The 27868-nt window shown below is 35.6% G+C and overlaps 1 protein-coding gene across 1 annotated transcript in view; it reads right to left on the reverse strand.

Moving 5' to 3' along the window:
- LOC149782249 (uncharacterized) overlaps positions 1-27868 on the reverse strand; it is a 665894-nt gene that overhangs the window by 32565 nt on the left and 605461 nt on the right. The window contains exons 196-203 of the mRNA XM_089935099.1: positions 26784-26954; positions 23530-23955; positions 22279-22435; positions 19965-20104; positions 18282-18373; positions 13673-13865; positions 7323-7431; positions 6598-6808 (exon numbers count right to left, since the gene is read on the reverse strand). Of these exons, the coding sequence (XP_089791225.1) occupies positions 6598-6808; positions 7323-7431; positions 13673-13865; positions 18282-18373; positions 19965-20104; positions 22279-22435; positions 23530-23955; positions 26784-26954 (1499 nt within the window). The remainder of the gene's footprint in view (positions 1-6597; positions 6809-7322; positions 7432-13672; positions 13866-18281; positions 18374-19964; positions 20105-22278; positions 22436-23529; positions 23956-26783; positions 26955-27868) is intronic.

A 27868-nucleotide genomic window follows, 5' to 3' on the forward strand; every position in this document is an offset into this window, starting at 1 on the left:
AAATACTTAATTTTATGCTTAAATTATCAATTCAAGGCATCAATAATTTCTTGTATTAAGTGCAAACACAAAAATTGAGAGTTTCAATGTACTGTTTGAATAGATTTAATCTACAGTCACAGGCAAGCGATGTTTTTCCTTAATTCTCAAATGGAACATAGTTTTTGGAACAGTAAGTGGCCCTTTTTCTTTCACTCTGTACTAAATAGATATTCTACTTCCAAGCAAATTTCAGGGCAACTATAGACTAACAGCAATTAAAAGTATTTAGGCCCACTATAGACTAACAGCAATTAAAAGCATTTAGGGCAAATATAGACTAACAGCAATTAAAAGCATTTAGGGCAAATACAGACTAACAGTAATGAAAATAATTCAGGGCAAATACAGACTAACAGTAATGAAAATAGTTCAGGGCAAATACAGACTAACAGTAATTAAAAGGCATTCAGGGCAAATATATACTGATAGTAATTAAAAGAATTCAGGACAAATATAGATTAACAGTAATTAAAAGCATTCAAGTTTATACAGAAAGCTCATTCATTGAGAAATAAGATTAAACATTCACTTGCATGTGACTGCAGACTAAATCTATTCATATGTTCCATTTTTAAAAATTCAAAGTAAAGAGTAAATCCATATATGAAATGCAGACAGACCAATGCAACTGCACATTATCTATAGGCTATGCCACGGTTACATTCATGTACATGTTGAGGGCTGTACAATATCTTTCATAAAATGCCAAATGCCTAATTATTTGTTTTTAAAGTGTCAGTTAATTTTTTTAAAAAGAATTGTGTGAATAAAAAGGAGATAGATAATAAATACAAAACCACATAAGTGTTTTGTTCTGAGTTCAAGAAAGAGTTTGTTTGATACGGCTTTGGAATATAGTCTCAACCTGATGGCCTCAACAATCCTATGCTGTATCAAACTTGTTCTTTCTGCCTGCTCGGAACATAACACGTACGTAGTTTTGTCTAATCCTATTTATTCATTTATGATTGCTACATTAGTATCTTTTTCATGCAAATTACATACAATATTGTGGAAATTTTTAGTGGTGGAAAGATCTGAGTGATTTAGAAGTTTTAACACTAGATTATGACGATAAATCATGTAAAAATAAATTACCATCTATGATATTCTCTGATAAAAATTGCTACAAAATAAACTCTCAAAAATGAAAAATGTCTTTCTGAACATAATATTTTTTGTTACATCTGCTAGAAATACCCTCAATAAGACATTCCTTTTATCTGAGAAATGTACCTTCGGTACAGAACATTTATACTTTGAATTTACAAAATAATGTCTCTAGAATATGAAAAAAAAAGCAAAAATTTTTAAACATAATATATTTTAACAGGAACAGATGAAATGAATGAAATAAGCTTCTAATAATAGCATTTTTTCATGAAGACTTTTCATCTTTTCTCTGCAAAAGCCTCCAATGTAGTCACTGCATACAACATAGTATTCTGTTATTGTCGGTGATGTACAAGTCATACCATGGTACATACATCCCTATAGTTATTCCCCCCCCCCCCAGGACTTTTCATGGGTATCCAAGTGTTTTCAATGAGTATTTTCAAATTGTTTTACAGAAACAGAACCTTCTCTATATGTTACTTTGTTAACAATGGATGTTGTGTGTCATTTAATCTACCCAATTTCATCCCATTTTATTTATTATTTTTTGACAATACACATATAACAGAAAGAATGAATTCAAAAAGCAAGGTTTTTAAAGATCAGTTTTAATATTTTGTATTCCATTTGATCAGATTAAGGAATGTTTCAAAAAATTAAATCACTTTTCATGGTGAAAACTAATTTTGGGGGAAAATTACAGATTTTTCTATGTCTTACAAACCATGTGACAATACCACACAGCTTGGATCATGAGCATCTACTTGAAAAGAAATTCATGTGGAAAAATGCCGATGTAGAATGCTAACAATTAAGATTATACAAGATCGTGTCTGTATAAAGTTGCCAGTAACTGCAGCAGAAATTCAGTAATAATAAAGAAAATAATAATAATAATAATAAAATAATAATAATAATAATAATAATAAAGAAAATAATAATAATAATAAAAACTTTCCTCTTCTTACCAGTTGCTAATTGGTACAACTATTTATCTATTCAGCTTTTTCTAGTTCCGCTTTCTTGTTATAAAATAAAATCCTTTCATTAAATGACCATCATTAGTATATTTCAGAAACTTTGACTGTGAAATACATTTACTACAGAGACGTGCAAATATAAATGCATGCAAAATTCGCTTCACTCATTCAAAAAAAATCCCATCAAAGGGACTGATGTTCTCCTGGCTAAAAAGAATTTCATAGAATCCATGGTAAGTTTGAAAGACCTGGTGTTTTTGCAAGTTTTTTTTTCACTGCCACATATTAAAAAGCTTCTAAGATATTACCAAATTTATTAAAAAATCTATGTTTTGTATGCTTGAGTTAATATTCACATGATACCTGTAAGTGTCATACATAATTCTTTGTCATGGCCTATGACCTTGTACCTGATATCATTGAAAGAAGACCAATAAATGGTTCTCACAATGAAAAGATCTACTTATGTGCTAATTTTTGTTAAATCTACAATTATTCTTGGAAAAATGTTATTGACCTGGCAATCATTCAAAGAAATCTTTAGATACATTCAAAAACTGGGTTTGATACAAATTCATTTACATTTGCTTGTTTTATTATAATCACAAGACAGTGCAGTAAATAAGCAAAGACCTTTCATCTAAAATCAAAGTATTAGTGCAGACTATAAAATAGTTTATTGCAATGCAGCTAAATATAAGGTCTGGTCAAAACTCATGTGTAAATGTACAAGTCACAGTGTTCATAGGCTCAGTAAAGAATAAAAATGTAAACAGTGACCTTGGAAATGACCCTCAAGGTATAGAAGGTCTGGTTTCCAAACTCCTTAAAAACATTCAGCTTCATTGGTTGTCAGATCTGTAGCATTTTTATTCAAATGCAATTATAAATTGCAAAAAAGTGTTTTGGTGAAAACTCCATGTCAATGCCAGCGTATGTTCAAAGAGCAGTGACAAGGTTTTAATGCTGTCAACAATGGTGCCATGTCGGATGTTGAATGAGGACTCTTTTGTTTCAGAACCAGCCACAGCTTGATATAACAGAAATGCCAGCCCTTATGGATGTGAAATAGGAATTTCACCTTTGCAAAACCAGAAACCAAACATAAAAATAGAAAAACTATTTTAAAAAAAATTTCCAAGAAAAGATTTTAAAACCTCATTGATTCAAAGCTTTTCAGTTGAAACTGCTTCCTACAATCATCTTTAATGGCATGTAGAAAGACCACAAATATTTTTCTTTCACTCAGTCTTGAATATCTTTTTGAGAATTTCTGATGCATACATCCCGTTTTCTTATAATCTGCATTGGTAATGAGTTTTGACATCATTCTTGACCTTTCTCAAACAAATCAAGGCAACTAGCTGATGTGATTTCTGACTGGTCAATATTCAGTTGCTTTTGTGATACAATATTCAAGTATGCTTTCATCAAAGACTAGAATCAGACATAACGTGCATTTCAGAGATCAAGATGTACTAGCATTCAACTGTTTTAAAATTTGTACTGAACTGCAAAAACAAAATCTGGTAGAAGTGATCACCATGGCATAATTTGAGGTTAGAAATAGGACTGATTCAGCCAAATTTGGAATAATTGGCAATGCTGCTATAGTGTCGTATTGACAATGCCATGATGATACAACCATTAATTCAACAGAAGTACCTATATAAAGATTTTTCAGAGGGCCATCAAGGGCGCCATCTGGAGGATGGATCACCATAATTTAACTTAGGAGCAATTATATACTGCAAGGCAGAAAGATCTGAAAAGAACAGAACAATACTGGTGTGACCATTCATTCAGGAGAAGTATTGTTACAATAGCTGTTGTGGTGCCATTTTATGCAAAGATGTCATTGACATCTTAATTTAGGACTAAATCTTGTATGAAAAGTTTAAGTGAAAACCCTGGATGTCAGAAAAACAAACTCTTCAATCTAACAAACATGATGGTGTTGTTAGAAGTAAATTTTTATCCAAGATCAATTACAAATCAGAGGTCTTTAGCAAAAACACCATCTTAATACCACCAGCTCTGCAGAAGAACTATTGAGAACTTGATTTCAAGATGGCCATTCAGCCATTTTGGCAGTCTGATTGGCAGAATTTTCATTTACTAGGACTAACTACATATCATAAGAAATTTAGTGAAAACCACATGCTGCTATCAGGGGTAGCAGTAACAAGATTTTCAAGATGGCCATACAGGATGTCTGAGGGGCTCTGTTATCATTTAGGATCAAGTTGACATCATCAGTCTTTTCTTGTGTGAAAACCCCATGTCAATTTGACAGTCAATTCAGAAGCAGTAGAAATTTCAATATTTTCAAGATGGCCATCATGGTGTCCATGTTTAGAAATCAGATTCGCACCATGCTCATTTTTGAGCAACAAGGCATTTTAATAGGTCTTTGAATGAAAAGACTGAATGAAGGAATGAGAGTTATGTGCCTTTTCCAAGGACATGCACTGAGGCATCTGGCCAAGGCTGGCCTGGACAGACACTGAACCCATGACCCTTGGACATTCACTGAGGCATCTGGGCTAGGCTGGCCTGGGCAGACACTGAACCCATGACCCTTGGACATGCACTGAGGCATCTGGGACAGGCTGGCCTGGGCAGACACTTAACCCATGACCCTTGGACATTCACTGAGGCATCTGGGCTAGGCTGGCCTGGGCAGACACTGAACCCGTGACCCTTGGACATGCACTGAATCATCTGGGCCAGTCTGGCCTGGACAGACCCTAACCCCATGACCCAGGGACATACACTGAGACATCTGGGCCAGGCTGGCCTGGACAGACACTGAACCATGACCCTTGGACATGCACTGAGGCATCTGGGCTAGGCTGGCCTGGGCAGACACTGAACCCATGACCCTTGGACATTCACTGAGGCATCTGGGCTAGGCTGGCCTGGGCAGACACTGAACCCGTGACCCTTGGACATGCACTGAATCATCTGGGCCAGTCTGGCCTGGACAGACCCTAACCCCATGACCCAGGGACATACACTGAGACATCTGGGCCAGGCTGGCCTGGACAGACACTGAACCATGACCCTTGGACATGCACTGAGGCATCTGGGCCAGGCTGGCCTGGGCAGACACTGAATCAACTACCCTTGGAATTATAAGTATGATGCCACCAGTCATATATCATACTGTACCGCCATCCAAGTTGAAAAAGATGGCAACTGAATCTGTCTGTAGGAAAGCTTCTTTTAACGAATGCTTAAAATCTGAAGAGATGGTCTGTTGTAGTTCTTCAGTGTCTTAATCCACAATGATTTTCTGAATAGATGGTCTGTTGTAGTTCTTCAGTGTCTTAATCCACAATGATTGTCTGATTTAAGTTGTTGGGTCACCAGCGCTCCCACCTCCCTTGGGACTCAACATGGGGACAAAAATTTATGCTCAGTTTTGCATTTCTTATGTCAGGGCTATGTAGGCTGATAGTCTAAACTGACCTTAGTATCACCATCAGAATGTACGTCTTTTGTAAGGTTTGCTGAACAACACTTTGTTGATTAATTAAAAAAGTGATTTTTAAACTGCATGCAAAACAGTTAAAACTGAATATCTTTAACATGGCTCCTGAAGCTTGGTGTGACAAGATTTTGCTGAAGTTGTTTTTCAGAATAGTGTGTTGCATTACAGTGGCAACCATCCTCTACTCAACAATGACATAGAATACAATACACAGCAAACACCACTCTTGGATGAATTTTTGTTTCAGATTTCATAGCAATCTATCAGTACCATATATACTCACTTCTAGTCCAAATGCAAACTGCACAGACTCAGATCTGCTGTTGCATAATGCGCAGGCTGTTTTGAGTCAGTGCAGTTTGTTAGGAGTAAACAGCAGATCAAACAACATAGACCCTGATCTGCAGGCACATCATGCTACAACATATCAGGATCTTTGGTGTTTCCAGTTTGACTAAAGTTATAAGCAAGTATATGCAGTAGTTTAGAAGTAGTAATAACAACAAACTTGTGGGTGCCCTGAGTGGTCAAGTGGTCTAAGCGCTTACTTCTATAGATCATTGCCATCTCACCTCTGTCTGCGTGGATTCGAGTCTCAGGCTTGGCCAATGTGGGTATGTGAGAAAGCTTGCCAGTAGCTTCTCATGGGTAGGTGGTTCTTTCCGGGGTTTTCCATGGTTCTTCCTCCACCATTTATACTGAACCCCATGTATAGCCTATCTTGTGCTGAAAAATGGCGTTAAACCCCACAACAACAACAACAGATGGATGGATGGAACAAGCCCTTACATAAACTCATCGGGTCCACGTTTATGCTATCATCCAGATCTTACATTATGACATATGTAATAAAATATTGGTTTATAGCAAATCTTATCATCATTATCATCTGATAAAATATTTAAAGGTTATTTTCATTAATGTAACTTGAAAATTTGAAGGCAGGCAGTTATTTCTGCTTACCATTACTGGCTCAGTGGGGTCTGGTCCCAGAAGGGAATATGTTTTGTCACTGTAAGCAAACATGTAGGGGGCATCATTGATGTCTTGTACAACTATCGTTATGTTGACAAGTGAACTGGCAGATTTCACTCCAAAAATGGCTGGTTTATCTTCTACTTGCACAACAATTGTAACATTACCAGAGCAGTCCTGACATGGTGTGAATGTAAATCTGAAAGTAAATTGATGGTGTTTGTATTATTAATTTAACCAAATATTGATCAACAGACGCTTGAAGAAATGGGTTTAAAATGCTGTAAGAATGTGACCTTAAGTTGAAAAATAGATAATTAATATGAATTATATAATTAATAGATTCTGATGCAGACAAAACTCGAATACCACTTACTGGTTCTAGTCCATCATATTAACATTCATACCGTATTGTAGACTGGAGATTATAGATAACTGGACTAATTGCTGATGTAACTTTGACAGAGGTATCACTTATTGATCCTTGTTGGTCTAAGTAATCTCCCTATTCTGCTAAAGTATGGAGAATAAAGATTTGAATACAGTATAACTTACCAGCCTTTGTCAGTCACAGTGATATTTCCCTCATCTGGTAAAGTGTTGAGAATAAAGACATGAATACAGTATTACTTACTGGCCTTTGTCAGACCAATTGATATTTCCCCAGTCTGGTAAAGTGTGGAGAATAAAGACTTGAATGTAGTATCACTTACCGGCCTTTTTCAGTGATAGTGACATTTCCACGGTCTGGTAAAGTGTAGAGAATAAAGATGAATGAATCATCTTCAGGATCAATGGCTTCCATGGTGTGAAGTATGGTACCTAAAAAAACAACAATTATTTAATGAAATCAACAAAATCATGACCTTTTAATAACTATTATCTAATTACCATTCAGGTTCTGAATGGTGAGCAATTTGTCCAGGCAAATATAACACAACATCTCCTGCATCCCATCCCTACCCCAGGATGGTGAGAAATCTATGTTCAAAATAGGGCATAACTCTTCTGAAAATAGTGTAAGCATCATGACTGCCCAACATGCAAATCTCCTGAAGATGACCACAATACATACCAAAAAGCACAAACACTGATCAATATGTACATCTTAATATAATGACCACAGTGATCCATAAAAAAACCAGACATGTTGCATTCACAACTTCTATCTTACACCAAGATCAGCTCTAAGATAAAAATGACAATAACTCCTGCAAAACTAGCAAAAGCAGTTATCTCTTGAAATGCACTTCTCTTCAGATGATGGCCATAATATGTACAAACTTCAATAGAGAGATGTTTAAAACCATGAGACAAGTTACATTCAAAACATTTTGTTATACAGTATATTCAAGACAAGAGAAATAACACTACAATATAACTGGGTGGGGGAATAGCAGTTAGTTGAAATGTGCATCTTTAAATTATGATAATAACATGTAAAAAGTTTCATGGATATCCACTGAAAAGTGTACCAATAGCTGCAATTAGAAGATTATGCCATACTCAACAACAGGTTCCAATTAAAAAGGGGCAACAACTCTATTGTTGTTGTTGTTGTAGGGTTTAACACCATTTTTCAGCACAGGATAGGCTATACATGGCAGCCAGTATTAATGGTGGAGGAAGACCCTGAAAACTCTGGAAAGAACCACCGACCCACGAGAAGCTACTGGCTACTATTCTCACATACCCAAACTGGCCGAACCCGAGACTTGAACCCATGCAGACAGAGGTGAAATGGCAGTGATCCATAACGGTGAGTGCTTTAGACCACTCGGCCACTCAGGGCCCCTGCAACAACTCAACAAAAGTAATGGAACACAATATGTTGACATGACATCTCCAAATGATGATCATAACATTTCCCAAGTTTCACTGTGATCTTCTGAAATCTGTAAGACTTGTTGTGTTCACAAGATTCTGCATTGCACTGCATTTGATGGAAGTCATAACTCATTCAAACTGTTGGTGTGTACACATTTGTTGATATGTTCATCTTCAGATGAGGAACAAAATATTTACCAAACTGCATGGCAATCCATACAAAAACTGTGTTAATAGCTGCGCTAATGATTGTGTCATAAACTACATTATGCTACAATACAAAAAGGTTGTTCTTGTTGTTGTAGGGTTTAACACCATTTTTCAGCATAAGATAGGCTATACATGGCAGCCAGTATAAATGGAGGAAGAACTTGGGGAAAACCCCTGAAAGAACCACCAACCCATGAGAAGCTACTGGCAAGTTTTCTCATGTACCCACATTGGCCAAATCTGAGACTCAAACCCACAAAGACAAAAGGTGAAATGGCAATGATCTGTAATGGTGAGGGCTTTAGACCACTCGGGATACAAAAAAGTAATAGCTACATAAAACAATTTCCAGAGCAATGTGATTTGTTGATATGAAAATCTTCTGATCGTGACCATACCATTTTACCAAGTTTCATGATGATCCATTATAAATATGTCACTAGCTGCATTCACAAGATTTAGTCATACACTGCATTCTAGAGAAAGTCAAAGTGATTTGATTGCTACAATATTTACCAAGACCATGGCAATCCATTAAACTCTACAAGACTAGTGTTGTACTAGCAAGATTGTTTGCTGGATGAAGGGATAGGCAGGCAGGAGGATTCCTTGTAGACACAGATTTTTATAATACGACAACAAACAAAGAAGTGGAAGAAAGGGTAAACCCACACTATAAGCTTTTAATAAATCAGGGAATAGGTTTATTTTCAAGTTTGGTCATTGGAAAGGAGACAGTTTGTATCTTATTTTCTTGTGTTGCATAACTAAACACCAAAGAAACTAAGTTCTGAGATCGTTTGATAAATTTAGTCTCCATACACTAGAATCCATCAAAGGGACCAATGTTCTACTGGGTGGAAAGAATTTCCAAGAATTCAGGACAAGACAATTTTCTTTTTCTTTTTTAAACTTCTGAGTGTTGAAACCATCTTTGATATTCTTTAGCAATAAAAAGACTTTTAAATTAGTTACTCTGGTAAACATACTGGAAGTCAGACGACTTTCAAGGACCAACCAAACACCATAAGAAGTTGCGATAAAATGATTTTCAAGATGGACACCATGGCAGTGTTATGTATATCTGATTTAATTGTTTGTAAGTTTTAAAATCTTTCCATTTTTTAAAATTATATGTCAAAATAATGTAGTTCTGTTTAGTAGGAACTCATACTATTTCCAGAAAATAGTTTGACCTTGACTGTCTGCAAACATAAGACTGACCTGCTTCCCGATCTTAATTCAAATTTAGTAACAGTCACATCAACAAGTTCTTTTTTAAATTTATTTTTATTGTGGAAGTAATAAAAGTGAGATTGAGGCTGTATTGGATATGTGACCCTAGGCTTGTAAATAGTTTTCAGTGAAGTAAACAACTTCTTAAAATTTTATTCTTAGAGTAAAATGATTGGTTTTTATCAAGGTCATACTGGGGCTACGTGATATTTTTATATGTAAACATGATCACATGATTGTCTATTTCATAATTCAGGCATTTCCAAAATTGCGCATTAGTTAGTGTTAATAAGTGATGCTTAGAGAGAATTTAGTCAGTCTGGGTTTTAACAAACGCTTGATGTCAAGTCGTTTCCTTCTGTTGAAGCCAGTTTTCGAGTTATATGTTAATTTTTCTCCAGGTTATTTGGATCCAAAAGGATTAATTCTTTTTTCCTGGAAATATATGTGTGCTCATACAGAATTTTTGAACAAGACATTTCTTAAAATTTTTATTTGGATTTCCAAAACTGGAGGATTATTTACTGTGTTCTACAAGGAATTGCAGACAACCACATTGTACTGGATACAGCATACGGCATAGCCTTCCATCTTGGATTCTTTGTTGGGACTCAAACTTGAAACCATTTGAACATTTCAATATTAGGACTTTGAAAATTTTATTCATGGATTATTTTTAGATTTGATTCTTAAAATTGTAAGTTCTTATTTTTTTCTCATTTTTACAGTATTTTTACAGAGAAATAATTATTTGTTAAATTTTTCAAAGCTTGTTGTTTTCACTCTTTCAAGTGTTACTGTTTATTTGAGCCTAAATAGGTAACAGGCAGACATACTGGATTCAGATCAGCACCATTTTCATTTAGGACCCAAAAGTCATCAAAGAAGTCATTTAGTAAAATCCTAAGTTGACATGACAAACCATTCAGAAGGAGTGGTGATGACAGAAAATTTTCAAGATGGCCACTGAGTCAGTCCTAATGGATGTTCAAAGGGGCATAATTTTTATTTAGGACCAACTAGACATTATAAAAAGTCTTCTGCCAAAATCCAAATGGTAATTGTAAAGTGTCGAATTTTGAACAAGTATTGAACCTTAAAGCTGAATGCAATGAGCATTAAATTTTATCACATTTAAGCCAGAAAAGTCTTTGTGAAGGGTCACTTCAGCCTTTCTTCTTCTCCCCCATGTCAGTGTTAAACTTGAAAGGCCAGCATCTATGACTCATTGATATTTGACCAGGCTATTGCAATGCTGTCCTGAGAAAGTAAACATTTGAGTACCAACCAGAACCGCTTGATAGGAACCCATGTCAAATAGTCATTTTCAAAGGGAAGTTGATATACAATGTAGTTTAGAGATTCTAGGCTGTCCAAAATCCGATGAAAGAAATGATTATCTAGGGAAAAATTTAGGAACCGCTGCCTACAATTGGTCAGAGTTAAATTAAGGTGTACACTTTGGAAGCAATGTGAATTTAAAGTTATGACCTTGGTCAAAATTCTTTACTCCAAAAATTCCTGAGAGGAGATGTCTGGCTCTGAGGAAGCCTAAAAGGAATAGTGCTTTCCTTGTTAAACAAGAAAAGGGGACGAGGTGGCTGTCTTGTAAGAAAAGACAGGTTTTAGTGCTAGGACACACAATTTCTGAACGAGAACAGCATTAAGGTATGCAATTTTAATTTTTCATGTAATTTTCTATTTTTGATTGTTTTATGCAAATGTGTTTGATATGACAGAGATTCATAATATTCATGGAAATCTGTTGATGCTAGAGTTGTTATACAATTTATCTCTTTAACTTTACAGTTATTAGTTCATTGATAAATTGACAGATTGCATGCAATCCAAATTTTCATGTGTGTAGGATTCCATAGGGTTATATGAAATAATTTCCTATTTCTGTTAGGATGATACTGATTATCGTAAGTTAACGATAGTCGCATACTTATATCTAATTGTTTTAATGTTTAAATAATCTTGCAGGTTAGGGATTGCTGTGAGCTAGAATTTTGTGAATTTTATGCAATAGTAATTGACCATTTGGTAGCACAGGTAAAGAGATACAGTAATGTTAGATACATCACTCATGTGTTAATTTATGGTTGGTTGCTGTGAAGCAAGAGTGATGATCTATCAAGTTAGGTCAGAATTTATGCAGTGTTTGATTGCTAGTTATGATTCTGAGTAATGTTAAGTGAGGGAATTTTATGTACTTATAGGAAGTGATACGTACAGAGATTTAGGGGCAATTTTGTCTTTTAAGGAAACAGCTTTCTGGGAGAGATAGGACAGTCAGAAGGCGGCAGTCTGGAAAGAGATGACGTGATCAGAATAAAAGACTAGGAAGTCCAGAAAGAGATGAAGCATTCAGAACAGGAAGACTAGAGAGAGCAGGAAAAGTGTGATACACAGGTCAAGAGAGGAAGGTAATGCAATCAGTTGTGGACATTGCACTCTTTTCATTACTCATTATTATGATGAAATAAATTCAAATTAGACACCGCCATTAAATTCTGTCGACATAACTTAGGTTGAATTGGAGTTGCCGCTATTAATTGTTATTGATTAAATTTTGTTATTTTTCTTATCTAAGGGGGCTCGTATTGCATTTTTTCTTCCCAATAGTCTTGCTCAGTTCTCTGTTGATGTTCTATCTATCCACTCACTCTGGGCAATAATATCAAAGGAGGTCATCCCCTAGATAATGCCAGCTGAATCCAATTAACCACCCCTCTTACTAATAGGGTGACGTTACAGCAATATTACTTTCAGTTCAGCATGACTAGTGATGACAATTTTAAGATTGCCACTGTGATGGCTATACTGTACATAATACCATTTTCATGTTGGGTCAAAATGACATTATAAGAAATCTTTTAGTGAAAACCTCACATTAATATATGAATATCCACTGAAGAGGAGAAGCAATAAAATTTTAAGATGGCCACTGTGATGACCATATTGGACATCAGATCCATACCATTTTCACTTAGGACCAATTTACGTTGTAAAGTCTTCTGGTGAAATTCTTGTGTCAACACGACATTCTGTGATGGAAGGATAGCAATAACAAGATTTTCATGATGCCTGCTGTGGTGGCCATATTAGACATCTGATTGGCACTTTTTTCATTTATGACCAACTACACATCAGAGGAAGTCTTTAGTGATATGGTGATATGACCATTTGTTCAGGAGGAGTAGCAAATTCAAGATAGCTGTTGTGGTAGCCATACTGGATGTCTGATAGGCATCATTTCCATGTAGATAATGGCATGAATGTGTGTAAAGTCTGATAGGCATCATTTCCTTTTAGATAATGGCATGAATGTGTGTGTAAAGTCTGAGAGGCATCATTTCCATGTAGATAATGGCATGAATGTTTGTGTAAAGTCTGAGAGGCATCATTTCCTTGTAGATAATGGCATGAATGTTTGTGTAAAGTCTGATAGGCATCATTTCCATGTAGATAATGGCATGAATGTGTGTGTAAAGTCTGATAGGCATCATTTCCATGTAGATAATGGCATGAATGTGTGTTTAAAGTCTGAGAGGCATCATTTCCATGTAGATAATGGCATGAATGTTTGTGTAAAGTCTGATAGGCATCATTTCCATGTAGATAATGGCATGAATGTGTGTGTAAAGTCTGATGGCAATTGTCCAAGTAGTCTAGGAGAAGTAGCAGTAACAAACTTGTGTCGATAGATGGATGGCAGACAACACACCTTGCCATGAGCACTTCTGTGACCAGGAAAGCTAAAAATGAAGACTATGATGTATCTTACCCTCATCCTCAAGCATAACCATGACCTTTGTACTGGTCAGCACCGGGGGCTCGTTGGGAATGGTGGGCAGTGCAGTAATGATAGCAAACTGTGTTCCTTGGTAAAAGAAGGTGTCATTGAGATTCGTTACTCCATTAAACAGTGGAAGCTGTTGATTTTCATACTCTGTGTTGTTGGCCCAGGTGTCACATACCTGAAACAAGCATATAATACATTTCAAATTATATGCCTGTGTTGTACCAAATATTTGTCAATACAGCACTTTTAAGACACTAAACTCAATATGCAGAAACCATTATATTTTATTAGACTTATCATGACCAAACATACCAGTAACTTCTGACTTGATGAACCCAGAATCTACAGGTGTTTTTATTATGCTAAGTGAACACCATTCACAGAGACTGGTAACAAATTTACTCTAGCAAAAAAGTTTTTTTTAACATCCATTTTTATTTGAGTTACAATGACACTGACCTTTGACCATCAATTGGCCTCTTTCATACCTGTAAGTGCACACAAGTCCTCTAAAACTTTTGTTCAATTTATCTGATCTAGATTTGGAGTTATTATTTTCTTCATTCAGTCACAGTGATCATGACATCTGACATTTAAACCCTCAAATCAATAGTGTGTGTGTGTGTGATTTGGATTTTTAATGTAGCTTTAACAATTGTTTAGTCATATCGCTATGATGTTTTGCAGTGTGGCAGTTTATAGTGATGTCTAGCACTGGGGCATCATGCCGCAGGCATGTAGCATGATGTCCCACCCAGTCACATTATCCTGACACCTGGCCAATCAGTCCTAACACTAACCTCTTAATGCTGAGCGCCAAGCGAGGCAGCTGTTAGTACCATTTTTGTAAGTCTTTGGTATGACTCGGCCAGGGATCGAACCCACGACCTGCATCCGAGGCGAACGCTCTAACCACTAGGCCACCGGAGCGGTCAAATCAATAATCTTCTTTCCTACCCAATGTGTAAGTCATCCACTAACACTGGGGATTGCACTTGGTTAAGAACTGAAATGTTTAAATAGAATTATTGTTCTTCAATTGCATTTACCTTGTCTTTTGAATTCAGGACCCTAAAATTAATAACATCCTTTCATTGCAAAATGTCATTCATACACATGGGCATGGGTTGGTGATGTCGGACTGATGTTACTATATGGAAACCATTTTTTTCTTTTAGTTACAGTCAGCCTGACATTTGATCTGACAAATGATACCTCCCATTAACATTTGCTGCCCTGGGTATAGGCCTAGCTTTATGTGGAAATATGACAATGCATTTCATACTTAAAGGCCTATGTGGAAATATGACAATGCATTTCATACTTAAAGGCCAAGCTGGCCTATGTGGAAATATGACAATGCATTTCATACTTAAAAGGCCTATGTGGAAATATGACAATGCATTTCATACTTAAAGGCCAAGCTGGCCTATGTGGAAATATGACTGCATTTCATACTTAAAGGCCAAGCTGGCCTATGTGGAAATATGACTGCATTTCATACTTAAAAGCCTAGCTGGCCTATGTGGAAATATGACAATGCATTTCATACTTAAAGGCTTAGCTGGCCTATGTGGAAATATGACACTGCACGTCATACTTAAAAGACTATGCGGAAATATGATAATGCATTTCATACTTAAAGGCCAAGCTGGCCTATGTGGAAATATGACTGCATTTCATAATTAACCGATTCAGCCCTGATCCCGTCTGTAGGCGTGATGAGGCTGTACCCTACTTCCAAGCTCTGCAGCATTAAGGTCATTTAAGATACACCAACGTGGGTGGTATTAAAAAAAAGCAGAGAGATATAACTCTATAATGATACCAAATAATCTGGAAGCTCTACTTGGACTACAAAACACAGAGGGAAAAACCTCATTTCTTGGACCCGGTTTTTTTTCACCCAAAATTCGCTCGAGGTCAGAATGCGATTTTGTGTCTGGATTTTAGACCTTTTGGCCTCGGATCTAAGGCATACCGGTCTTAACTACACACAGACAGGTGATTCTTTGCAAAAAAACTAGGATAAGGTGGGCATTTGGAATAAATTGCGGTAACCATACGAAAATGATGGGTCCATTAAGCAAAAAAAAAAAAGCAAAAAGAAAAAAAAACAACAAAAAAACAACTTTTTCCCTTCTGCTCATGCGCAAGCAAAATAACCAATGAAAAAGGATGTTTCTAATACAACTAGGCTTTAGTCTCATGGAAAATCTGTTGAAAACCGATGTATTACGATGTATCCAGAAATAGCCCCCAAATGTCTTTCCTACGCACATTTCCGGCAAAAACGACAAAAACCTCTGGGGCCGAATGCGTTAAAGGCCTAGCTGACCTATGTGGAAGTATGACTGAATTTCATCCTTAAAGGCCCAGCTGACCTATGTGGAAGTATGACAATGCATTTCATACTTAAAGGTCTAGCTGGCCTATGTGGAAGTATGACAAAGCATTTCATACTTAAAGGCCTAGCTGACCTATGTGGAAATATGACAATGCATTTCATACTTAAAAGCCTAGCTGGCATACGTGGAAGTATGACAATGCATTTCATACTTAAAGGTCTAGCTAGCCTATGTGGAAGTATGACAATGCATTTCATACTTAAAGGTCTAGCTGACCTATGTAGAAATATGACAATGCATTTCATACTTAAAGGTCTAGCTGGCCTATGTGGAAGTATGGCAATGCATTTCATACTTAAAAGCCTAGATGGCCTACGTGGAAGTATGACAATGCATTTCATACTTAAAGGCTTAGCTTGCCTATGTGGAAATGTGACAATGCATTTCATACTTATCTTTAAAAACTGCATGGAAATCCCTACAATTATGCAAACTTATTGGCACAATGTTTGCAGTAGTCATCACTGCATTTACTGCACAAGAAACAACATCTAGGTTTTGGATATCAGTTTAGTTTTAGCTTTGTGCAAACTGAAAGTCTTCTTAATCATACTCTACTATAACTTGTACTGTAATGCATAATCTGAACACATACTGTAACTTGTAGTGTAATGCATATTCTGAACACATAGTTAACTTGTACTGTAATGCATAATCTGAACACATAGTTAACTTGTACTGTAATGCATAATCTGAGCACATAGTTAATTTGTACTGTAATGCATAATCTGAACACATTCTAAAGTACCATAATGCATAATCTGAACACATAGTTAACTTGTACTGTAAGGCATAATCTGAACACATACTGTAACTTGTACTGTAATGCATACTCTGAACACATAGTTAACTTGTACTGTAATGCATAATCTGAACACATAGTTAACTTGTACTGTAATGCATATTCTGAACACATAGTTAACTTGTACTGTAATGCATAATCTGAACAATACTGTAACTTGTACTGTAATGCATAATCTGAACACACTTAACTTGTACTGTAATGCATAATCTGAACACATACTATAACTTGTACGGTAATGCATAATCTGTTCACATACTCTAACTTGTAATGTAATGCATAATCTGAACACATACGATAACTTGTACTGTAATGCATAATCTGAACACATATTAGTCAATGATGCCTTAGTTGTACAATGCCTGAACTGTTAAGCCACATGTGGCCAAGGCTATTACAGTATTCATTTCTGGGTTTTCCTGCCAAGAAATCAAGCTCTAAACTCCTATTGTATCAAGAAGGCTTCTTTTGCCAATGGAATGACTAATGTAGAAATTTACTTATTTGTTAAGATAACATTCTTCTTAAGTATCAGAATGTCTTGAACAGTTGACAAGATTTATATTTCATTTGCACATGGGTTACATGCAAATGTTTTAGGCATTGTGTAATTAAAATCTTGAATGCTTATTTATGATAGAACCAGTAAAGCTGCAAGGCACTAGTTCTAGACAAAGCTGGGACAAGTCATGTTTCCTAGGCCAAGCCATGTTTACTTGGCAAAGCTGGGACAATTCATGTTTACCAGGCCAAGCTGGGGCAAGCCATGTTTACCAGGCCAAGCTGGAACAAGCCATGTTTACCAGGCCAAACTGGGATAAGTCATGCCTACCAGGCCAAGCTGGGACATGCCATGTTTATTTGGGAAAGCTGGGACAAGCTTGTTGACCAGGCAAAGCTGGAACAAGCCATGTTTACCAGGCCAAGCTGGGATAAGCCATGTTTACCAGGCCATCTTGGGATAAGCCCTGTTTTCTAGGCCAAGCTAGGACAATCCAAGTTTACTAGACCAAGCTCGAAAAGAATTTTTTCCAGGACAAGCTGGGACAATCCATGTTTACTAGTTCAAGCTGGGACAATCCATGTTTACTAGTCCCAGCTAGGAAAGCCATGTTTTCTAGGTTAATCTGGGCCAAGTCATGATTTCAACTCCAAGCTTAGAAAGTAGAGACGATCCAGGACATACCCCTGCATGTGCATCTAAGAAAACCTCCATAATGCTTCGACTGAACCTGAGCCCGTCCCAGATTTTCCTAATATAACATACTCCCTCCATTCCAAACATTTTTCCACTAATTTTTATTGAAGGATATTCCAGGTAATACCAGATTTGTTTAATTTTTCACATTGGTCTAGCTTTGAAAAAATATGATATTCTGACCTTCACAGTGATTGATCCCTCTGTTACATTGTAAACCTCTGTATTTATCTGGTACAGGCAAGTTCTACTGGAGATTTTCCACAACTGTAATGCTTAGAACAAATATACAAGAAGAATGAGAATTAAGTTAGGATCTGTCAGGTAAGTTGCATTATAAACATATTTTCGGAATTCAACTATTTTATACAGTACTTTATTGTTACCCAACTATGATTTCAATAGTTTTCTTTTTTCAAATAGCACGTTACAAAATTTTACTTTGCTTTAATTTTCTAGATGCTGAAAGTCCATAAAAAGATTATTTACTTTACAAGAAGTCATTACAATTCACAAAGTATTTTGTGATAATCAAAATATTAAGAATACTGCTGGCTTGCAAAGCTGAAGTGGTCCCAATTTATAGCGATATCAAAAATAAGAATTTAACTCTACGTTACCACTAATGGTTCTTTTTAACTAGCATAAAAGTACAGTTCTAAATAATAATAATAATAATAATGAGGACCTTGTATAGCGCCTAATCTTTAGACGCTCTAAGCGCTTTACAACATTAGACAACACCTATAAGATAAAAAACATAATGATATGATTACAAAAACTAACACCATGAAATTAGAAAACATAAAAAACGACAACAACAAAAAAACATGCTGAGAATATTTAAAGTAGGAAACATTATTAGGTCTTTAAGTTTGTTCTTCAGTCGAAATAAGTGAATTTTGAGAGCACTCTTGAATGGGATCACTGTGTCTTTGTGTCTAAGTTCAGTGGACAATTCATTCCACGTTGCTGGGAACTTGTACTGTAATACTTGTCACCATTATTTTCCTAAGTCTTCCTTTCTTTATATGTCACAAGAGAAGGATATTATTAACATTATTAAGAAATTATTGTGATTTCTTTGTTAAATCATTTTCCACAATTATTTCAGTTATTACCACCAGCATAACCATAAGCATAGAAGAATACTATGGTCAAATCATTTACCAAAATCTGAATTGCCTCCCTTGACATAAAAAATTCACAAGGAAGGTCAATCCAAAACCAAATAGTTACTATTATTAATAATACAAAATATATTTGGTAAAAGAGAATAGACAATGCAATAAGCATGGAGAGTTTAAGATGCCTCCAAGACGAACATAATTTTATAAATGTTACAACTAAATATTGTAATATTTTACACATTTGTGGATCTGGCTACAAATTCTTTCTCATAGAACTTAATGTCAACATATTATAAATAAAGCTGCTTTAGGCTGACATACAAGCCACACATTCTTAGATTCATAAGAGTTAGAGAACAATATTGAAATACAGGTGTTATGCAGCATTTCTTTGAGTCTCAAGCTCCTAAACTGGGTGTGTGTGTGTGTGTGTGACTCTCTGTTCTGCACATAATACCATAGCCTAGCACTATTTTGTCACTAGGAAATTAAATACAGGACATCAAAATAAAAGGAAATTTTTATTGTCAACTATTCTACACAGACTTAGGTTTATGAAATGTATAATGAAAAAAATTAAATCCATTTACCAGCAAATAGGAGCATCTAAAATACTTAAAACTCTATTTTTTAAACTCCCCAATCAGTAGACCAGTAGACTGGTTCTCTGACTATTAAATAATTAGTAGCTTCTAGATTTAGTGTAAATATGGAAGTTATAACATTTTTAACTTACTTGGATTCCAGTGAACCAACAGAGTTAAGCTACCATTCTCTCCTACACTAAAGTCATGTGGATATTTAACCAACAAAGGTCCTGGCATGGCAAGCTGGCCAACAGATATTAGAGAAAAGGATTTTGAGTAAGCTTGGACTCTGAAATAAACAAAGATAAATGCATTGGTTATGTATTCCAATGGGTGCATATATTAAATTCATAAATGATCTTGTATACTGTACTGAGTGTAAATCTTGGGACACTATAAGTCTTGGGACACCCACAATTATTTTCAAAAGTAATTTTTTATGACCTATAAATGTGGAAATACAAAATGATAGAAAATTTTTCACCTTGACAGTTTTTCCACTAATTGATTGATGTGTGTGTTTTTGATTTTTAACAGCTTTAACAATTTTTCAGTCATATCGCTATGATGTCTGCAATCTGACAGCTTATAGTGATGTCTAGCATGTGGGCATCATGCCACAGACATGTAGCATCATGTCCCACCCTGTCACATTATCCCGACACCAGGACCACCAGTCCTAACACTAACCTCTGAGTGCCAAGCGCCAAGCGATAGTACCATTTTAAAAAATAAGTTTTTGGTATGACACTGCCAGGGTAATTGACTAATGTATTATTGATCGTAATGACACCAAACAAAATTGACTTTGTGGTTGTTAAGGGACAATCATCATGAATTGTTACATGGAAATGTTTGAATTTATTATAATTTGTTTGAAAAGTCAATAAATTTAATTTCATTTTCATGTTTTCATATAATTTCAACCTAATTCAGAATAGTTTGATTGGATGATGACAAGAACTGAGGATTCGTGGGTTCCTGTAACAGTAAGCTCTCCCTACTGCTTTTTTATGCCTTATTGCAATTTAGAATTTTGTATAAATGCACTAGTGATTATGTTGTTTTTTTTTCCTTGAAAGTGTAAACACAAAATTCATTAAAATGTGATCCTAGTTTGACAACAGTGTTTGGCTGAATGCTCCCATTTAGTAAGCATATTTACAAATGGTGTACATTAATGTTTTGAACTTATGCTTAATGTTTTACATCCCATGGATTCAAATCATACAAATTACTGCCATAAACTTAAGTATTATCTCCAAAATACAATAAAGAAGTTTCAGAAATAATGCTTCAAAAATAATTGTAATACCTTAAAAACTTGTAATTTTACTTTATGTAAGTGACCTTAAATCCCCTTTAAACAGCTATAATGGTAATCAAACAATTATTATGGAGTAAAAAGCAATTCCACATCAAGGTACTGGTATAGCTGCCTGACAAAATTCCATCTTGACCCATGCCAGTTTTAGAGTTTAAATGATTTACTTGCCTGGATTGCTGTTTGAAAACAAAAGACACCAATTATAGACAAAGGAGACTGAAACAATTGGATTCGATTCCAATTAGTGGAAAATTAAGGTTGTATTCAGCCAAAAGCCTTTTTATGATCATTTTTTCATGAACATTTAAGAGCTATGTGAATATATGCTGGTAATGTGCCATATACAATTAAACATATGTACCTTTTATTATGATTTCCTCACTTTGTAGGACTGCCTATATCATTGAAAAACACTACCTTGTGAGCGTTTAGATCAAAGTAAATGAAACAGCTATGTATGTCTAGCTAAATGTAATCTGGAAGAATGTGATTTGGTAAAAACATTGAATAAACAAAGATCTGCATTTAATATTTTGGGCAATAAACAAGGATATAAGTGATGCTAAACAAGATCTGCATTGTGTTAGTACTGTACATCATAGTACTGCCTGGTCTCATGGGTAAGCTCTAACGAGCCCATGAATTATGAAGTCTTTAATTACCTTTATTTAATTTCATGTCGGACATATTGGAAAATATGCACATGCAAAATAATAAAAAAAACAATCATAGTAGTTTGTAACAGCCTCTTGATGTAGTTATTGAAAGAGCTGGTCACTGATGTCAATCACGCCAATTTTGTCTTGACATTATTTTTGCATCCACAAGTGTAGGGAACACCAAAAATGCTTTTTTTTTTTTTACATGCATACAAGTTTTGGGACAGATAAAAATTACTTTTTTGTGTCCCAAAATTTACGGCTATTACAGTGTTTTAATTCTTACAATCAGATAGCATCTGAATTCTGAAAGATATGGTACTGTTCATATTTCTAAAGATACCAGTTAACACTTGCAGTCAACTTATTTCATTACATATAAATATGAAAAAAATTGAAGAAAGCCAAAAACTTTGCAAAAAATATTTGCTAAATTCAAGATGCCTAATGAAATTCAGCCAGACCTATTAGTATTACCTTTTTAGTAGCAATCTCTCCACAGTGCCATTGAGCAAGGTCTTAGCTGGATTAACAATGTATGGGATGAAGGCTGATGATGTGGCTGCCTGGTATTCTGTGGATAATTCACTGGCTGTCAGCTCAGTTACAACAATGGCCTGTCCTACTTGTAAACCTGAAACAAAAGACACATACTTTAGGAGGCCAAATTTTTCAAAATTGCACTCTTTCCTCCATTATATGTGGAAACTGCAGATTCCTAGATCAACTACTGCCATTCTTTCTTATAATGCACCTCTGAAGTCCCAGCTTTAATATTCAGTGTTGGCAGCTGCAAAGGCATAAAGAGGCCAGTCATCCAAAGTTGGTGGTTTCCTAAACCAGAGAGAACCCACATCATGCTGATATCTGATCCATACTTCTCATATTTGCATAAGTTATTAGTACATCTATTCAAACCTTATTGGTAGAGAATGTTTGATAACTGATGAGAAAATCAACTTCACTTGACTAGTTTACACACCATACAACAACATAACTACACCGTATATATTACTGGTCAATATGGCCATCACAACAACAAAATTGGTACCATTCCATTTTCATTTAGGACCAATCAGATATTTTAAGAAGCATTGAATACTCCACATTAGTATGAAATTGTGTATTGGAGTCATGACAAAAACATGTTTGAAGTAGCCACCATTGTAGCCATATTCTGTCAGATGATACCAGTTTTATACAGGACCAACTAGACATCAGAGGAAAAGCCCAGGCTGAAATGACCATCCATTCAGAGGTTGTAGCAATAAACAGGACTTTCAAGATGACAGCCATACCAGAGGACCAATTTCATTTAGAACAAAGTAGACCATGGGATCTATGTGTGTATAAAATTCATGGTAGTCCTCCAAGTAGTTTATGACACATAGCAAATACAAACCTGTGCCAACAGAAGGATTGATGGATGATGGACAACACACCATCTCATATGTTCTTCTGGTCTGTAACTAGTAGAGCTAAAATCAAGGTAAGGAACAATTTATTTAAACTATGCTGATAAATTTAAGTACTTTCTTCTGCTTAAGAAGTTTTGTTCCAAGTTCTATAAATAATGTGAATTCCTTTCTGTTTGTGGGCATCAATAAAGGCATCCAGAAGCTGCATAATAAGACCATACTCAAGGAAATATTCTAACTAAAACCTTGCTGAAAGTGTGATATAATGATGACAATGCCATCTCACTGCAGGAAAAATGGTAATACTTACCACTAGGTGTTGTAATTGTTAAACCACTAAATGATGAAGCTCTCTTCTTTCTCGATGAAGGCAATGACACCTTTGCTGTAATTTCAGTTCCATTTTTAGATGTAAAAAGTTGACTTCCATCGCTTTCAATCACCACAATGCCTGATAGCTGGTATGTGCATTTCATTGCATAGTTACAAATTCTAATGTATACAAACATTGTTCTTCCTGGTTCCATATGAAATATATTGCCTTCATTGGTTTCATATTTAGGATCTGAGAAATCATTGGTAGGCACTAGTTTTGATATCCTCCATATTGGATGATGATTGATTGTGACAAATCCATTCTCAATGGCAGCTTCACCAGACTGGTTTGTTGCCACCCAAATACAGGGCACAATATCCTCACGAGTTTCATCTGTATCACCACTACCAACACACAGGTCTGAAATGAATTATGTAACAAATGAGTGAGATACTATGGGCAGAAACAAATTCTGCATCTTTTTCATTGCAAACAATGTAACTAAAAAGAACTTCCCAAAAATGTTGGAAGATAAACACAAGCAAACAAATGAAAACATGAAGTACTACAAGATAAATGATAGCCAGTAAAGATTTAATATTCTGGACAACGGCACAGTATGCACACTGGGAAAGGTTCACCATCTAGAAGATATGTATTATGTGTGTCCTGTAAATCACTATACCATTCAATAGAAAGAGATGAGTCAGGTATGTCATACAAGTCAGTTGGTATGCATTATGTGTGTCCTTTAAACCACTATACCATTCAATAGGTAGAGATGAGTCAGGTATGTCATACAAGTCAGTTGGTATGCATTATGTATGTCCTGTAAATCACTATACCATTCAATAGGTAGAGATGAGTCAAGTATGTCATACAAGTCAGTTGGTATGTATTATGTGTGTCCTGTAAATCACTATACCATTCAACAGGTAGAGATGAGTCAGGTATGTCATACAAGTCAATTGGTATGCATTATGTGTGTCCTGTAAATCACTATACCATTCAATAGATAGGGATGAGTCACGTATGTGTCGTACAAGTCAGTAGGTATGCATTAAGTGTGTCATGTATGTCACTATTACATGCAATAGGTAGAGACTAGTCAGGTATCACATTCAAGAGTGCTCTCAAAACTCACTTATTTCGATTGCAAGAACAAACTTAAAGATCTAATAATGTTTCCTACCTTAAATATTCTCAGCATGTTTTTTTTTATATGTTTTCTAATTTCATGGCATTTGTGTTTGTAATCATATCATTATATGTTTTTTTAATTTTTATATCTTATGGGTGTTGTCTAATGTTGTAAAGCCTTCAGAGCTTCTAAAGATTAGGCGCTATACAAAGTCCTCATTATTATTATTATTATTATGTGTCCTTCAAGTCAGTATATGGAATCTTCCTTTCCAAAGTTGGTGACTGCAAAACTTTGAGCATGGCTATAATTTTTCCATTAAAAAGTCGTATCTGGTCATTGGTTCAAAATAGTGCCATGGGGTGTTGCAATGAGAGCTTCAAACCTTGAATCCATTTTAACAAATCATACATTATACAGTATTAAATTTGGGCCAAAGACTATATCATATATAGAAAATAGATGGATCAAGCATCTGCAGGGATGGGCAGAATACAGCCTGTGGGCTGGATCAAGCATCTGTAGGAGTGAGCAGAATACAATCTGTGGGCTGGATATAGCACATGACCTAGTTTTGTCCTTTAATTTACAGCATAAAGTGTGGCTTTAAAATTCACTTTCCTGACCTGTGCCATGGAGGAAGTTGCCCATGCCTGATCTACAAGCAAGATTTACACAACTGAACCAAAGTTAAGTTTAGACCTTCTGATCTGCTCTAAGCAAGACCTTCTGATCTGCTGCCCAAGCTATGTTGCCATGACTTGTATTAGATCCTGGCTATTTTACATTTCTCAATGAGCAATTTAGTATGTGGAAGGAAAGTTAGTTTATGGTTGAAAATAAATCTGACAAATTTCGTCTTCTCCACAACAGGAAGACAACCATTAAGATAGAGCCTTGGGTCAACATGAATTAAATGTAATCTGTAGAAGTACATGCAAACAATTTTAGAATTCAAAATCTAAACTGATTTCTTCTGCCCATTTCTGAAATCTATTTATCTTTAGTGGACATTCAATAGCATGGTCTAATGTGGTTCTCTGTCAATCTGATCATCCATTTTGGAACTGTAATGATAGTAAATTTTGATGATGGTTGCTATGGCAGCCATATTTGAGGTCAGATAGGCACCATTTGTACATAAGTCTTCTGGTATGACTTTCCATTCAGCAATACCAAGACTTTTAATGGCTATACTAGACGTATAAGAGACACTATTTTCATTAGTAGCAGCCAGACTTCCAAACAAGTCTTTTGGTGAAACCCTTATGTCAATATGACGTTTTCTTCATGAGAAGTGATAAGATTATCAAGCTGGCTCACCATGGCAGTCATATTAGATGTCATAATGGCACCGTTTTCATTTAGGACCAACAAGACAGCTAAGAAGTTCTTAAGAATAAACCTGTGTTAATGTGAACATCTATTCTGGAGAAGTAGTAATAACTAGATTTTCAAGAGGCCAAGCTGAATGTACTAATGGCATCTTTTCCAATTAGGACCAGCTAGATCATGGGATGAATGTGTGTGTAAAATTTCATCGCAATCCTCCAGATAGCTTTGAAAGAGTAGTGAACACAAAGCTGTGCTAATGAATGGACACTGGCAGGTATGCATTCAGTTGAGGTTCACCTTCATAACATATGCATGAGTCAAGTATGTGTCTGATAAATGATTGGCACAATTCCACCATATCTCTGTGCTATGTTCTATATGTCGGAAGCCACTGTGCAATGGTGGGTTTGATGTTCTAAAGTCTGTGGAGTTTTCATTCCACATATTTCTCAAGTATGAGAAGAGATATATGAACAGATGGGCAGTTAATACAATAACATAATTTGACCCACTTATGAGAAATGTATTAAATGGCACAAAGTATCAGGTTTTGTCAATCTTCTGACCCAAAAAGTGTCACACAACATGGATGGTCCAGGAAGAAACACCACAAGTGTCTGGGTTTGAAAATTATCTGACCTATAATGCAACATAGATGGTCCAGGAAGGAACAAGTGTCTAGGTCTGAAAATTATCTGATCCATAATGCATCACATAACATTTATGACATGATGTTATGACACTTACAAATAAGAATAATGTGATAAGTTACCATATCTCTTAATGGATGTATCTTTGCTGATAGTCCAGGAGGAACCACAAGTGTCTGGGTTAGTAGATTTTCTGGCTGTACTTGGTATGACTTTTTCCTCAAATTCTTCTGTACCCACTGGTACTGTATTTACATCCTCAACTTGAGGGGGAAACAGCAAAATTTTTACACCTGGAAACAAAGGAATATCAACAATAATTGGATAAGAATGAATTATATAATCTTGCATTTGAAGTCATCTGTATTAAGCGATCAATCATTTGTTTGAAACAACCACTTTTTTCACTCATAAGAACCTATAAACCAAACAGTATTCACTATTTTTTTATATGGTTACCAATTTTTTGTGCGTTCTATGTTGATTACATACCACAAATTTAAAGACCCATTACATAAATATGTATCTGTAAAAAACAATAAAATCATTTCACCAATCCATAACTTTAAGTACCAATAAAAGTGTTCTTTTGTCACCCCACCAAAACAAAACTGATACCCATGAAACTAAAGGAAACAAGATTACCATAATGGTACTTTATGTCTGCTCAGTTGCTAACAATATGCTACGTAGGCACTCAAAACAATAAATTTAATGTGCAGAAACTATTATCTTCTAATCAGATATACCCTGACCTTTGACCTTTTTTCACCTCAGAATCTACAGGCTTCTTTACTAACCCGAGTGCAAGCCATCACAAAGTTTTTTGAAGGAGTTAACTCTTTTAACAAAAAAAATAAACAGGCTTTTCCCTTACCCCATGTGCAAACAATCGACAATGTTGGATCAAGGTATGGAATGTAGAACTAATATTATTGTGTAGAAACCATACTTTCAGTCACAGCAAACTTGATCTTTTGACAGTTTTTAAACCGTAAAACTGATAGGTTTCTTCCTAACCCCAAACAGAAGCTATCCACAAAGTCTGGTCACAGTAGTTGATGGAGTTACTGTGCAAAAACAATTTTCTTCTTTCATTCACAGTTATCTTGATCTTTGACCTTTTAAATCCAACAACAACAGGAGTCTTCTTACCCCATTTGCAAGCCAAAATTTGGAAAATGCAGATGGTGGACAACTTGAGTCT

The sequence above is a fragment of the Sinohyriopsis cumingii genome, chromosome 15 (genome assembly GCF_028554795.1).
Source record: "Sinohyriopsis cumingii isolate HCF-2022 chromosome 15, ASM2855479v2, whole genome shotgun sequence".
In the NCBI taxonomy this organism is placed as follows: Eukaryota; Metazoa; Mollusca; class Bivalvia; order Unionida; family Unionidae; genus Sinohyriopsis; species Sinohyriopsis cumingii.